The 15,642-nt window shown below is 46.0% G+C and overlaps 1 protein-coding gene across 1 annotated transcript in view; it reads left to right on the top strand.

Annotated features, from left to right (window-relative positions):
* Nucleotides 1-1,959: 1,959 nt before the first annotated feature.
* The window catches only part of KCNJ6 (potassium inwardly rectifying channel subfamily J member 6), a 107,383-nt gene continuing 93,700 nt past the window's right edge, over nucleotides 1,960-15,642 (top strand). Inside the window, exon 1 of the mRNA XM_036849728.1 lies at nucleotides 1,960-2,038. Coding sequence (XP_036705623.1) covers nucleotides 1,960-2,038 — 79 coding nt within the window. The remainder of the gene's footprint in view (nucleotides 2,039-15,642) is intronic.

Genomic DNA, 15,642 nt, shown 5'->3' with positions numbered 1-15,642 from the left:
GTGGTGGCAACTTGTGTCTAATTTGCATAAGAACATGATTAAGGATGGCACCTCCCATCCAGTGAAATGCTAACTTCGGTTGAAGCTCACAGGCGTTCATCACAGTCACTGGTTATGAATGACTTGCCAGATGTTCTAGGCTGGCTTTGGCACGGTGGTCTGCACTGGAGCCTGTAGGGGTGAATGGTACATGAACAAGGAGCTGAGGGGACAGTCCTCACCCTCTGTCCATCTCCCTGCAAGGCCAGCGGCCCCGGGCAGGCATCCCAACAAGCTCCATCTCCCAGCTGCCCGTATGCTTCTCAGGCTTCGGCAGATGGGGAGGCATGACCTTCTGGATTTTCGCCATCCGATGCAACTTTTCTTTTTAGGTGAAATCCACATAACATGAAACTAATCTTTTTTTTTTTTTTTTTTTTTGGCCACATCCTGTGGCATGCAGCATCTTAGTTCCCCGACCAAGGACTGAACCCGTGCCCCCCTGCAGTGAGAGTGCTGAGTCCTAACCCCTGGACCTTCCAGGGAATTCCGAAAACTAATCTTTTTCAAGTACATTTCAGTAGCATTTAGTACACTGATAAAGTTGTGCAGCCAGCCTCTCTATCAAGTTCCTAAACAGTCTCGTCACCCCAAAAGGAAACCCCATGCCCGTTAAGTTGACATCCCCTATTCCAGCACAACCTTTAAAGGAACATCTTCTCTAATTACAAAAAAATAGCTCCCCACACTCCTGCCCTGACCTCAGACCAGTTTCTAGCCACAAGAAAACGTGGCGTCCTCTGGCAGGGATTTAGGTTTTATTCATCTTTGTGTCCCAGGGCCGAGCACAGTGAGCGGCATGTGGTTCCCAGTTGAAGTTATGGGATCAAAATGGCAGACACAGGGCGCTGAGCCTGCACTTAAGGCGTCAGGGATGCACATTTCAGCTCATCTGTTTTGAGGTGAGCCCTGAAGCTGCACTTCACCCCAGACTCCATGTGAAGTTCACCCAAGGCCTAAGCTGGCTGGGAGACCAGTGAGAGCCAGGAGGAGAGAACCCTCCTTCCTTTATGGAGTCCAGACCCCAAGGGCATCCCAAATGGCATGTCCACAGGTGAGCTCCATGACACCGTTCCCTCTCCCCTTGGAAACCCAGCCATGGGTGGTCCACGGATGCTGTGATGTGATAATATCACATCAGGAAACAGCAAGCATTTTTCAGGGATGGGCATTTGATTGTGGCATATTTTCCCCTAAGAATTCCGTCCGTCTCCAATAACAGCAGCAGCTGCTGCTCTAGGAATGGGGGCTTTGCCCTCATTCCCCACCAGCGAGGCTGCTTTGGCTCTTTCAGAGCAGATGTCCTTTTTTCTGTTGCCTCCAGCTGTGGGTTTCCACCAAATGAGTCACTTCAAGGACTTTAAGTCACTTGAGGATTTAAGCACCCCTTCTGCCCGGCCGCCCCACACTATGCCTCTGAGGAGGGTCCGGGACTTGCACTGACCCTTTGGGGTGGGGTCTGGCCTGGATACTGCACTGGCCCTGGCACCAGCCTCCGCCAGAGGCGAGAGCTTTGGGGAGAAGGGCTGGAGGGGATAAATACACAAAAATGCCCAAAGCCTGGGTTCTGAGGTCTGGGGTCTCCCTGGCGCCATGAGGGGCAGCACCACGCTTGAACATAGAAAGATTGCATTTTCAAGCCCATAGGAAAAAACGCACTGGGTGAAAGCAGAAAAAGCAGCACAAAGAGTCTGTAGGTGATTCCCAGCCCCGGGCTGTACCCATTTCTGGTTAAGTGATTCTATTTTAGAAGCTCGACTTCCATCTACCCTCTGAGTCTAGCAACAGAGTCTAAGGTAACCTCCCATGTGTGTCAGCGAGTCTTCCTCTATTTGGATAATATGTCACTCTCGTCTTTGCTGTCACCGGGTGACTGAGTCTCTTTCCCAAGTCGAGGGGAGGGAGGAGGATTGTGGGTGGATGGGCCCCGAGAACAACGGGTACCCTGAGAGTCAGAGCAGCCTGCGGCGCCAACCGTGTCAGCCAGACGGAGAGCGAGGTGGGCCAGCCCCGAGCAAATAGCAAAGAAGGCCAAGTGTGGACCCGACAGTCTCCAATTCCCACTGCACCCCAGGAACCAGCAAATCTGTATTTCAGACACATGTTCTGTGGAACCTAGATGTGGAATTCTGGGAGAAACACATTTAAGCAATTACAAATAATTGTAATATTATATATCTATAAAACAGGATGATTCGGAACAAGCCTAGCTTGTTCTAGAACACTCCAAGAGCGAGACAGAGTCGGCAGCATTTCCTAAACCTGCTATCCCTTCACTTTCCTTCCCCTTCAAAACAGGATCCCTTCACCCTCACGCTGGGATATAGAACTTGTTCCAGCCGGGTGAAGAAGTAGGTTCATACCAGCTCATGAGAGCCAACTGTTACATATTCAGGAATTTTGAGAGCTGGTCAACAGTTGATAGGTTGGAATCAGCCGTGGTGGGAGCTTTTACAGCACAGGAATAGGCAAACTCTCTGATCAAGGCTTTACTTCCCCCCTCCCAGCCACCCCCCGGGGAGCTGCTTTAGCAGCAAAACAGTGGTCTTAGCCCAATTTACGGAGTCTCCTGGACTTGGAGGGGGCGTCAGGGCGTCTGAGGATTCCCCATGTCTTGCTCTCTCCTCCGTGGAATCCTTGCACTGGCTCCCCTTTGTGGGGCCTTCTGAGGCCTCAGCAGTTTCCCTTCTGCACAGACTGGAAGGGAGGGGGTACGTTCCACTCCACTCCTCCCAGTGGGAACACCTTGAACCAGCCCCCCAGTCTCAGCTCTAATGGGAGGAAACCCACCCCACGCTATTTATGACATGTCCCCAGACAGTGACTTAATTATGAAAAGAAAAATGGTATTCCTGGAGCCTGGCCAAAGGGAGAACCAGAAACCGGCATCCAGCCTAGAGATTCAGGTTCTACTTGCCAGCCCCTGAGAGCCTTGGGGGCAACACACGGTGACTCAAACAAATGAAAACACAAGAGACTGAGGAAGGTGAAGGCAGTGAGATTTGATGCCTACTCAGTCACCTGGTGGGCTGCGTCAGTCAAGTGCCATTTGAAGAGAACCCAGAGTGCTGGTACAGGTTCACAGAAAACTGGGCTGCCCAGGAAGTTGGGGCAGAGGTGAGGGAATGGCCACACCTACCTGTCTGATGCAGGTGGAGGAGAGCCGTTCTCTTCTTTGAAACCTGGGGGAATACAAGCCTCATGGAATGTAATCATATGTGTGAAAAATGGTGAGATGGGATTCTCACATCTACTGAAACCTCACGGAAGTCTTTTGAGAACTTATGGCTAAGATTGTATTTTATTTGCTTCCCAGGGAAAATAAGATGCGGTGTACTTCATTGGATACAGACCATTCAAAAATACATCAAGCTTCCTTTTTTTTTTTTTTTTTAAAGTATAGTTGATTTACAATGTTGTGTTAGTTTTTGGTATACAGCAAAGTGATTCGGTTATCCATATATATATATATATATTCTTTTTCATATTCTTTTCCATTACGGTTTATTACAGGATATTGAATATAGTGCCCTGTGCCATACAGTTGATCCTTGTTGATTATCTATTTTAAATACAGTGGTGTGTATCTGTTAATCCCAAACTCCTAATTTATCCATCCCCTTCCCCTTTGGCAACCATAGTTTTCCATGTCTGGGAGTCTGTTTCTGTTTTGTAAATAAGTTCATTTGTGTCATATTTTAGATTCCACATATAAGTGATGTCATATGATATTTGTCTTTCTCTGTCTGGCTCACTTAGTATGATAATCTCTAGGTCCATCTATGTTGCTGCAAATGGCATTATTTCATTCTTTTCAAGTTTCCTTTTAAAAGGAATTTCTTGTTTCATCCTAAAAAAAACAATTGTAGATGGGAAATATTTTTCAGGATGAAAGCTAATGGGGTAAGTTGTCTACCAGCAGTCCTCGGAAAAAAAGGCACCGAGAGGTGGGGAAGTTAAGGTCAGTGGCCCAAGATAAGGGACCAAGTGGTCGTCTGGGGACTTGAGTCTCCAGACCCCAAATCCAGTGCATTTGCCCTCCGCAAAGCCCTGGCTGAGGACATGCCCATTCCTGAGTGCTAAGGCAATGATTGCATGGAACAAGCTTCTCTTCAAAAGACTGTCAAATGCCAACAGCAGATTTTGCCAGAACAACACAGACTTAATGAAGTGCAAAATGTAGGCCTTTTGCATTCCAACCGGAATTTCACCAGGAATTTAAACCACATCTCCAGTAAAAGCAATGCAGTTTCATTGATGCAGGAATTAGTGTAATCACTGAAATACATTCAGAGGATACAAGCTTTCATAGGAAAAGAGGCCGTCGGCTTTAATCTGCTCGAAATGCTATCGCTTAAATTTTAAGTGCAAAGTTAAACGACAGAATGCCTATAGATCGTGCAGTAAAGGTGAAGTTGAGGGGGGAAATGATGCAGGGAAATAACCGTTTTCTTGTAAAATTAAACATATCTTGTTAGAGCAGAGAAAATACCCTGAATCCTGCTCTCCATCCCCCCCCAATTTTTTTGCTGGTAGCAGGTGGAGTCTCCCAACAGGTGTTTCATGGCGGGGACCAGTTATCCTGAACCCTCAATTACCTGCTCACTGCTCAGAGTGAACTGCCAGGACCCTTCTCCTGAAACCCAATTATTGTCGCTCCTAGGAAAGGGGCAGCAGAGGAAACAAAATGCAGTTTTCCACTTGCTAGAATTCTTAACAGCAAGGGGTCTGTGGGAAGCAGTGAGCTGAAACAATTGTCCAAAATTGGAACTCTGGCTAACGTGAGGGCTGAACTCCTTTCTCCACTGTGAAAACCCGTGATGTGGTGTGGCCTTACTAGGCTCTGCCAGTCTCGCCCCAGAAAATGGGCAGAAACGTCATGCCCATCAGTCAGGGAGGGACTGGGTGTTCTGAAACAGCTTCCCCTGTCCTCACCCTAGAGCTTACCAAACGCTTCATAGAAAATTTGGCACCTCACAGCTCTAGAATCTTCGGGAGCTCGTCTTGGGGCTCAGCTCTGCTGCAGAGCTAAGAAACTACTTTCTCACCTCTCCCGGCCCCTCCTCGTCCCTCCTCAAGACTGGAAAGTCAGATCTATTCTCCTGGCTCTCCAGGATGGAGGACCGCAGGCCAGGGGCAGGAAGAAGAAAGGACTGGAACGGCTGTCCCCGTTCTGAGCTGGACACAGCTTGCCATCCTTCCTGTGCCAGGCACGGTGCCTTCAGCAGACAGGAAGGGGTGGTCCTCTCTCTGCGGGCGATGCTTGAATTCCATCCCTTCCCAACCCCGGGATATCCTATTCGCTCCCATGCCAGTGCTTCCCTCCAGAATTCCCCAGCGCTCCGTTTCCACCAGCTCTTCCCCTCCCTCGTTTGAAACTCCAGGTCTCATTCTTATTATTCCCAGCCACCTGCCACCTCCCTCCACCTACAGACAAAACGTCCCCTGCATCTTCAGTCCATCGTCACCCTCTTCCCCTGCAGCCTGACCTGCATTCTGACCACTCTATTCAGAGTTGCCAGTGGTCTCCTGGCTGCCAAACCCAATGACCTCTCCTCTGCTGAATATGGGGCCTTGGCGTCCCTGACCTGGACCCTCCCCTCAGCAGGGCCCTCTCCCCTCTGCTAACTCCTCCCTCTCACTCCCTGCCCCCTCTGCTCCTCAGACCACTCTCTGTCGATACCCCCTGGGTATCTGTGGTCTCGATTCTTTGGTGGTCCCTCTATGTTCTCACGTTCTGGGACAGCTCACCCATCCCACTCAACACCACTGCGCTGGGGCGTTGCGCATCTCTGTGCTGTTTGATTAATGGAAAGAGTCCTAGACATGCGGCCAGCACCCTGGACAGTTCTAGCCGTGTTACCTCGGGCAAAGACTTCAGCCTTTCTTGAATCAGTGATTCAAGTCTGCCACACCGATTCCTGAAAGATGAGAATGAGCTGAAACAGCAGGTGAAGCCACAGAGCTCGACACTGACCCATAGGAGGGATTCGATAAATATTCACCCCGCCTTCCAACGGCCTGTCCCCCTTCCCAATTTAAAATTTTATAAAAGACACCAGAACGTTCCTACTTACCACACTGTTATTGGACACACAAAGTCCTAGAAGGTCTTTTTTTTTGCATCCCTTTCCCTTCTCCTCCACCTTCCCCACTCTAGAGTGGACCCTTACCCCAGACACAACCTCACAAATCCATCACTCCTTTATTTCCATCTCTTCCACTCTACGGGGTAATTCACTCCAAGGGCACCCAAGTGAGGCAAGATCCTTCTCATTGCCGCACTTTTCCTTGCGTTGCTCACACACACATGCACATACGCACACACATTCTCACATCTCTCCACAGTAGCCGAAGGGAAAGAATATGAGCTTCAGAATCAGGCCAACCTGATGGAGAGTCCTATTCTGGCCCCATTTTAGATGCATAAGCTTCAGCAGGTCACTCAACCCGACAGATCTTCATTGCCTCCCCTGCAAGGTGGGTCAACACTTCCTGGTGGCTATGGTGCCCCACCCAGTACTTGGCACGTAGTACATGCTCATTAAAGGTTGGCTTTCATTTCCCACCTCCTTCAAGATGCCTTTGCTAATTAGCCCAGCCACTGCCTACCCCTGTCTCTGACATGCTGGCAAAATCTTAGTCTCTCATCCACCGTGTAGAGTGCAACTCACATAGATATGGGACAGTGTGCGCATCTCGCATCACCAAGCAGGTTCTTCGCTTCCAGATGGGTCTACCCATCTGTGTCTTGGATTGCATCTGAATTTCTCACAGTTTCCAGGACAGTGTTGAGCTTATAAAAATTGTGATTATTATAGCTACAAATTGGGTACCTTCTTCAACCCAGACACTATCATAATTTGTAACCATTCGTTCAATGTCTGCTACGGACCAGGTGATTTATTTCTTTTTCACAGTAAACCAGCAAAGTAGGTCTTATATTCTCATTTTATAACTGAGGAAACGGACACTCAGAGACTGAAGTGCCCTGAGCAAATGCACACAGATTGGAGGTCGGAAAGCAGCGTCCCAGACAGGCCTGCCTGCTGCCAAAGCCCAGTGCCTTGTCTCAGGCCACACTGCCCAACGCAATTACATCATTTCATTCTCCCATCAACCCAGCAAGGCAGCATTTCACCCGTTTTACAAATAAAGAACCTGTAGCTCGAAGTCCCCCAGCTGGTGAGCCGCCCAACAGGGGTGCCGCAGGTCTGGCTGAGGCTAAGCCACGTACGGGACTAATCAGGCGAGAATCAGCAGAGGGATTCTCACTCCAGAAGGAAACCTCCAAGTCCAAGGTCTCTGAAGAAGGGAAGAACCTGAGGCAGCCCCCTCTTCAGAGAGCAGGGAAGGTGGGAAAACTTAGACTGGAATCCAAGGACTCAGAGCTCACTCTGGCTCTGCCTCCTGGCAAGTCAGTTGGCTTCCTGGGGCCTCACTGTCTTCCTGTGTAATAAAAAAAGAATGAAATTTTGCCATTTGCAGCAACATGGATGGACTTGGGGGGCATTATACTAAATGAAATAAGTCAGACAGAGAAAGACAAATGCTGTATGGTATCACTTATATGTGGAGTCTAAAAAATACAACAAACTAGTGAATATAACAGAAAAGAAGCAGACTCACAGACATAGAGAACAAACTAGTGGTTACCAGTGGGGAGAGGAAAGGCGGGGGTAGAGCATTAACAGGTACAAACTATTAGGTATAAGTTACAAGGATATATTGTACAACACAAGGAATAGAGCCAATATTTTATAATAACTGGAGTATAACCTTTAAAAAATGTGAATCACTATATTGCACATCTGTAACTTATAGAATATTATACATCAACTATACTTCAATTAAAAAAATTTAAATTTAAATTTAAAAAGGAGGAGGACAAAATAAATGATGCCCACAGTTCCAGGACTGCTAGCTAGGCATGCAAAGCACTGACTGGATCTCAGTCATCTTGCTCCCCTCCTCTGGGCACCCTTGTGCAGTGCACAACCTACACAACTGTATGCAGTGGTCCTGAGAGGTTCTTACTGGTTCTCACTATCCAAGGTTCAGATTCTTGAAATCCAATGAGAAGAGAAATCACGGTATTGAACGTTGGTCTCCTTTGACCTGTCCAAAGTGACCTGTCATTTCCCTCCTTTGAGCACTGAACTTGCACACTGTACAAAGTCATATCCAGGTGCAGAGCAGCCAGGGTTAGTCCTCTGACCTGGCAGTGGGTACTAGACATTCTAAATTTAGGTTCATGTTGTGGAGCCCCCAAGCTAAGATTTTTAATAGGAGCATTTGCCCTTTAGTTTCTGTCACATAGTCCCAGTGGAACGTAGTAGCCGTTCTGCCACACACACACCTGTGACTTTAAACTTTCCAGTTGTCAGAATTTCTGATTATTATAATGGTCTCCCATAGTTACAACAGCTCAAGGTACAGGACAAATAAAAACGACTTCACCTCCCTACGACACAACAGACGTCAGTGACAGGCATCAACACCAGCCCCCAAGGAAGGAGACTCTTCAGATAAGGACTTATGCAAAACGACAAGCATCAGGGCGAGGGGCCAAAGGCACACTATTGACTTTGAGCTTTAAGCACCACTTGTAACTACAGCTCTGAATTTTCTCTCAAATGTGTTCCAGTTGTCAATGGGAGCATCAGTGGAAAAATGCAGGAATTAATATAACAGGAAAACCCCACCCTGTCCTCTGTCTGGAGGACCATGACCTGCAATTCATTATTGCTGTTTGTAAACCTTTTCCTGAAGTAAGACAAGAAAGCATTTCAGAAGCTAATCTTCCCCTCTCGTTTAGAAAATAGATACGCTTTTCTTTTTGTTAACACAATTTACTTTTTTATTATGGTAAAATGCATATAACATAGAATTTACCATTCCAAACATTCTATAGAATCTACAGTTCTGTGGCATTAAGTACATTCATATTGTTGTGCGACCAACACCATCATCCATCTACAGAGCTCATGATCTTCCCAAACTGAAACTCCATATCTATTAAACCCTAACTCCCCGTTCCCTCCTCCCCTAGCCCCTGGTAACCACCATTCTAATTTCTGTCTCTAAGGATCTGACTACTCAAGGGACCTCATATAAGTGAAATCATACAATATTTGTCCTTTTGTGACTTTATTTCACTTAGCATAACGTCCTCAAGGTTCATCCATGTTGTAGCCTTTTTACGGCTGAATAATGTTCCATTGTATGTATAGAACACATTTTGCTTATCTATTCATCTGCTGATGGACAGTTAGATGTCTTCCACCTTTTGGCTATCGTGACTAATGCTGCTGTGAACAGGAGTGTACAAGTATCTGTTTACATGTGCTTTTCTTGACCAGTAAGGATGGGGAAAGCTTTGGCTGATCTGTCATTAGGCAGAGTTCAGTTATTTGCATTGTGAGATGCAGATTCAATTCAATGAGTCTGCTGAAGTACAGATTTCTTGCAATTCACACTGGAAAATGAGCCCATCTGAAGCTCCTCCATGACACAGAGCCTGAGACAGATGTCGCCAAGTATTCCCTTCCCATCTTTCTCCTTTCCTCCTCATACCACACTTACCTCTCGGGAGGAAGCTTCATCCCTTTTTCTGTACGCGCCCATCCCCCCACGCTTGCTCTTGACAGCACTATGTGTTGACTTCCATTCCACCAGACCCCTCACTCCCACACTCCCCCCTTCCTTGTTGGGTCAGCCTCTCTCCTTTCAGCTTCTTCTCTTTAGCATGCAAATGTGCTAAAAACTCCCCGGGTTCAAAGCCACCAACTGTATTAGTTTCCTTGGCTGTCACAACAAGTTGCCACAAAGTGGGGGGCTTAAAACAATAGAAGTGTGTCCTCTCAGAGTTCTGGAGGTCGGAGTCTGAAATTAAGGCATCAGCAGGACCATTCTCCCTCCAAAAGCTCTAGGGAAGAATCCTGCCTTGCCTCTCAGCTTCCAGGGGTCCCAGGTGTTCATTGGCTTTTGACCACATCACTCCACTCCCTGCCTTTGCCATCACATGGCCTTCTCTGTGTCTCTGTCTGTCCTTTTCTGTGTCATATGAGGATGTTTGAACTGGATTTGGGGCACACCCTACTCCAGTATGATCTCATCTTGATCCTTATCTTAATTACATCTGCAAAGACTCTACTGCCAAATAAGGTCACATTCTGAGGTTCTGGTGGACATGAATTTGGGGGGTGGGACAAGGTTCAACCCACTACACTAGTAAATCCCAATTGCCAAGCCCAACGGACATGGCTCAGTAGCTGTATGCAGCATTTGTTTTGGTTACCTAGAACAGAAATAGCTTTATATTTCCTACTGATTTTTTAGATGATAGAACTATTAACGAACGGAAAGTTTAAACATAGAAAAATTGAAAGAAAGCAAAACCACCCACAAACTTACAACTCAGAGATTGATCTCAATTAACATTTTGGAGGACATTCTTCTACACACACACACTAATGCAAAAAGGCAATATATGCAAAGTAAACTACAAATTTTATTCTGTTTTTTCACTTAACTATGGCATGGACAACCTGCCAGGTTGATAAACGCATACTCATTCATTCAAAAAATAGGTGCTGGGGCTTGCTATGTGTCAGGCGCTTTTTCCAGAGCCTGAGATCCATCAGTAGATAAAACACACACAGATCTCTGCCCAGGAACTTCCTTTCTGACAGTGGCAACAGACAATAAGAAATTAACACAATAAATAAACTCTTTCATGCTGGAAGGTGAAAAGTGCTACAGAAAAAGTAAACAGTAGCATAAGGTAGAGAGATGTGAGGACCCGGAGGAAGTGATTGAGATTTTTAAGAGGAGGTAAATTTCCTCATTAAGAAGGTGATTTTTTACACAGAGTTGAAGACCCCAAAACATTGGGAAATCATATTTAGTAACTGCACAGTATTCCATTGATTATAGCTGCAACAATATGTTTAACTAGTGCTCTATAGATAGACATTTGTTTCTAATTTTTAACTATTATAAATGAGGCTGCAATAACCCCTGCCTACAATAGATAAATGTTTGTAAAATTATTTTCTTAGGATAAATGTCTAGATCCAGAATTGCTAATACAAGGCATCTAATCATTTCTAAATTGTGAGACCTACTGTCACTCTCTCCTCCAGGAAGACTTTGCCAGTTTACACATCTGATAATACATGCAAGTTCACAATTCCACTGCCCCCCCAACACATACACTCCACATACTCTATTTATGGTTTATTTTTAATGTTACTAACTTTAGAGTAAAAAAATGTTATTATATTTGCACTGCTTTTACTTTGCCATGGTTGAACATATGCTTTTCAGCTCCGAGTATTTCTTCTCTTATAAACTCCTTATTCATTTCCTTTGATCATTTTTTTCTACGGGGGTATTCATTGCTTTTGTAAATCAGAAATATATATGTGATGTGTGAAAATATTTTTGGTGGTTTGTCTTCTTGCTTTTTTTTTTTTTACAAACATTTATAATTTTTATATTGACAAAAATACCAGCATTCCAAGATAGTTTCTGGATTCCTCTCATGGTTAGAAAGGCTTTCTCAACTCGGAGAACTATAAAAACACTCAAATCTTCTACTCCTTCTGTAGTTTTTATTTTTTTGCACTTAGATCTTTGATCCACTTGGAATTTGTTCTGATATAAGGAAGAGGGAAGGGATGCATCATTTTTCTTCCAGTTGTCCCCACAGCGTGTGCCAAATGCCCCCTTTGCCCCCCTAAGACTCCAGTTCCGCCTGCCACCTGGCTACCTGACTGCCCTCCCTGTGCTCTTCACATCTCTCATTCCTTCCTCAGCACCCGCTCTGGGTTCTCTACTTCTGGCTTCATATTGTAATTGTTTTCCAGAATCCTGTCTTCTATATCCTCTACTCACTCCACAGCCTCCAGAAGAACTTTCACCCATGCCCATAGTTACACTTCCACGCATATGTGCTAACAACCTCCAAATCTAGAGCTCGGTCCAGGTCACTGATAAGCGTCAGCCCATAGGAGAGAGTAGACACTTGAAACTAAACCCGCCCAAACCACATCATCCTCTGCCTTCTGGTCTCAGCCATCCTGCCATCCCCCATTCTCCTGCCCACTCCCCTCCGCAGTCTCTAATCTCCAAATTATTTTAGTTTTGCTTCTTATTCAGCCCCCAATCCTTTGCCCCCTCTTCACCCTCATGGCTGCTCCCTTAATCCAGCAGCTAGCCATTTCTTCTTACCAGCATGACTCTAACCCAGAGGTCAGCAAATGACGGCCCAGGGAGTCAGATCCAGCCTGCAGCCTCCTTCTGTGCTGCCCATGAGCTAAGAATAATTTTACATTTTTAAAGCATTGTAAAAAGTCTTTCAAAGAAAAAAAACAGAGTATGCAACAGAGACATGTGTTGCTTGCAAAGTCTAAACTGTTTACTATCGGCCCTTTGCAGAAAAAGTTTGCAGAACTTTGCCTCTAATCTACACTCCACTGGGGGCCTCCAGTGGGCTCAGACCTGCAGGCATTCTGTATACGCCCACCACTCCTCTGCCCACAAGCACCCCTTGGGGGTTACTTATGATTTTCTTAGAGTCATGTGAAACAAATGTCTCAGTTTCTAAGTTACCAGATATATGGGATGGAACACCTTCAGATCAAGTACTTGATAATTATTTAGCTTCTATGTGCTAAATTCCATCGATCACATGCCAGGAGAGTCTCAAGGTTTTGTTTGAAAATACCTTTTTTTCTTTATGATGGTAAAAAGAATATAAAGTCATTCTGGAAAATTTGGAAAAATCAGAATGTTTAAAAGGAAAATTAAAAGCACCCATAGCCCCCCTCTCAGAAGTTCTCTATTAACATCTGTGTGCATTTCCTTCCAATCTTTGATTTTTCCTGTGCGTTTGAGATCCATCCCGTTTTTCCGTCGGGTTTTTCCCCCACGATACTAAAAATTCTTAAAGTGCTCTTCAGACATTTTCTTAGACACTGTAAGTTTCCCCCACAGAATTCGTATATAATTTGCAATGTAGAATTTCCCATCAGGAGAACATCTATTCTGGCCTGGGCCACCACGGCAGCCTTCTCTCCACAAGCGGTGCCCCCAAAATTCGAGGTGCTTCCGGTGATTCTGGGATCAGGTCCTTTCCAGTTTGTAACTCAGTCACGTTATTTCTTTGAGGTTAAAGTTCAACACCAGGCTATTTTGCACCTTACCTAGTTTTATGTAAATTGGTCATCTTTCTAATAGAAAGAAAAAGAACATGGGGGTGGAGGGCGGCGGGAGAGTGGCTTTTTCACACAGAGTCACAATTACTCTAAACCAAAATAACTCAGGTTAAGTAAATCATCAAGATCCTTGGCACCGCTCCTCCCGTGCTTTTGCACGCTGTACAGCACTTCACAGTTAGCAGAGAGTTCCTCTACATTATCTCTGGTCAAGCCACGTGCACGATGCTGAAGGACCAGGGTGGCGGGTCTCACCTAGACTCTGATGCGCATGCGCATGGCAAGTTCCGGAGAGGCGGTGGGGGTCGAGGGGGGAGGTGGGGGGGGGAAGTCGTTTGTGTCCCGGGCTGTGCAGGAACGCAGGGAGGTTTGTCTGCATTCCCAACCGCAGCTGCAGCTCTGCAGCTCCCCACGCTGAGCAGCTCAAATGCTCTTGCAAATGCAATTCACATCACCCCGTCGAATTCACACCTGGGATTCCAAGAAAGAAAGAAACGTTAAGAGCTAGAGAATCCACATTCCCTTCTGTATTTCCCCTGCGTGCATTTGCATTCCTGCCCCCGTGCTGAAGCACGCTCACAGCTCAGACCTGGAATGGCCCTCTCCCCAGTCCAGGGCTCCCTGAGACTGCTCTGGGCAAGGCCTGGAGGCTGTGCTGCCTTCTTCTAACCCCTCCACACCCCACCTCTTCTCCCCGCTGGCCTCGCCTCTTCTGCCCCTTGAGACTCCTACTTCAGTCTCCTCTACTCTCCAGGTACTCTCACAGTTCATTGGCCTTTTTAGTTTCTCAACTCTGCCTGTTCCCCACCAGCCACTGTAAAGTGGGAGTCCCAGCTTACCTCCCCATCTTCCCTTGGATGCATCTCACGTGCACCCACTGCCACACCTGCACTGGTGCCTCTGAGGCTGTTTCCAAGTCCAAGCTCGTACTGCTTGCCGCACGACAGGCCGATAAATCAAGAGATAAGCTGTTGGGGCAAGGAATAACGACTTTATTCAGAAAGCCAGCAGACCGAGAAGATGGCGGACTAGTGTCCCAAAGAACCATCCTACCCAAGTTAGAATTCAGGCTTCTTTTGTACTAAAAAGGGAGGGAGTGTAGTTGGTTGTTGCAGACTTCTTGGTGCCCGAATCCTTTGTTATTGCAGCTATTCAGGTAGGTCCAGTCATGATGTTCCTATAAACCTCCAACAAGACAGACTGTTATCCTCTGTTCTGCAACTTTTTATCTCCTGAATGGAAAAGTGTTAACACCTTTAAAGGTCAGAGCCTTGAGAATGGGCTATCCTGTATATTTCAGGCTATAGGCAACATTCTTAACTTGTAGCAAAAGCAACAGGATACAAAGGTTAAAGTAAAAGAAACAGATCCCATAGGGATTCAGATTTGTTCTCCCCTACTCCAAGGCCACCTTTCCACCATACTCCCTGGAATGTTCAGCTTTCTTTGTTTGCTTCCATTTTTGTTTGTTTTTAAAAGGCACTTAAGTAGCGTATGCATTGACATTTTTTCCCTGACACAAAACACAAACATTCAATTAACCACATGCTAGTTCATTAGTGTTGACTAAAAAAAAAGTATATGCGCACCTAAGAGTTGAGAGTTATGTTTTATTCAGCAGATACATTGAGGACTTCAAACCTGGGAGGCAGCATTCAAGTAACCCTCAGAGAACTGCTCCGAGGAGGTGAGGGGGGAGCTAGGATATACAGGAGTTTTACAGCAAAGTGCGGATAGCAGGAGCAAAAGATTACTGTTAATAAAAGAAAACTAGGTATCTCAAATTAAGGAATTTAGTGCTTTTCTATGCATGGGAAAATGCAAGAGTCTAGGCTCACTGAAACCATTCTTTTGATATGCACCTCAGCTATCGAGGCCAATATCCCGTGTTTTCACATCCAGAGTTTCCTCAAGGCTCACCATGGCGAGTGGCCGCAGTCTGACGGCTGCTAGATAGCAGATATTCTTTGTTTCCTTCCTGAGTTCCCTCAGGGCTCACCAGCTCACCACTGGAGGGCTGCAATTGCTGATGACTCTGACATCCTTTGTTTACTGATATGGCTGGCAATGTTTTATTTCTCAAAAGACAATGTTAGAAAACAAAATTCAACTGAGTACATTTGAAGATCAAGTTGACTTTATTCAACAATTCATGAATCAGGCAGCGGCCTGTCTAGCAAACAGGCAGGAGGGGCCGTGTACAAAATGGATGGTTTTTAAAGGCCTAAAGGGGATGGGACAGGAAGTCATAAACAATTGAGGATAATTTCAAGCAAGGTCACCTGCCTTGGAGGAAGGCAGGGGTCTGTGTGGTAGGCTACCCCATCTGTGGCCAGGAAATTCCAGACTGACTGGTAAGAGGTCACATTCCTGGGAGGGA

The sequence above is a fragment of the Balaenoptera musculus genome, chromosome 4 (genome assembly GCF_009873245.2).
Source record: "Balaenoptera musculus isolate JJ_BM4_2016_0621 chromosome 4, mBalMus1.pri.v3, whole genome shotgun sequence".
NCBI classification, from domain to species: domain Eukaryota; kingdom Metazoa; phylum Chordata; class Mammalia; order Artiodactyla; family Balaenopteridae; genus Balaenoptera; species Balaenoptera musculus.
This window is presented reverse-complemented; position numbering and strand designations above follow the sequence as displayed.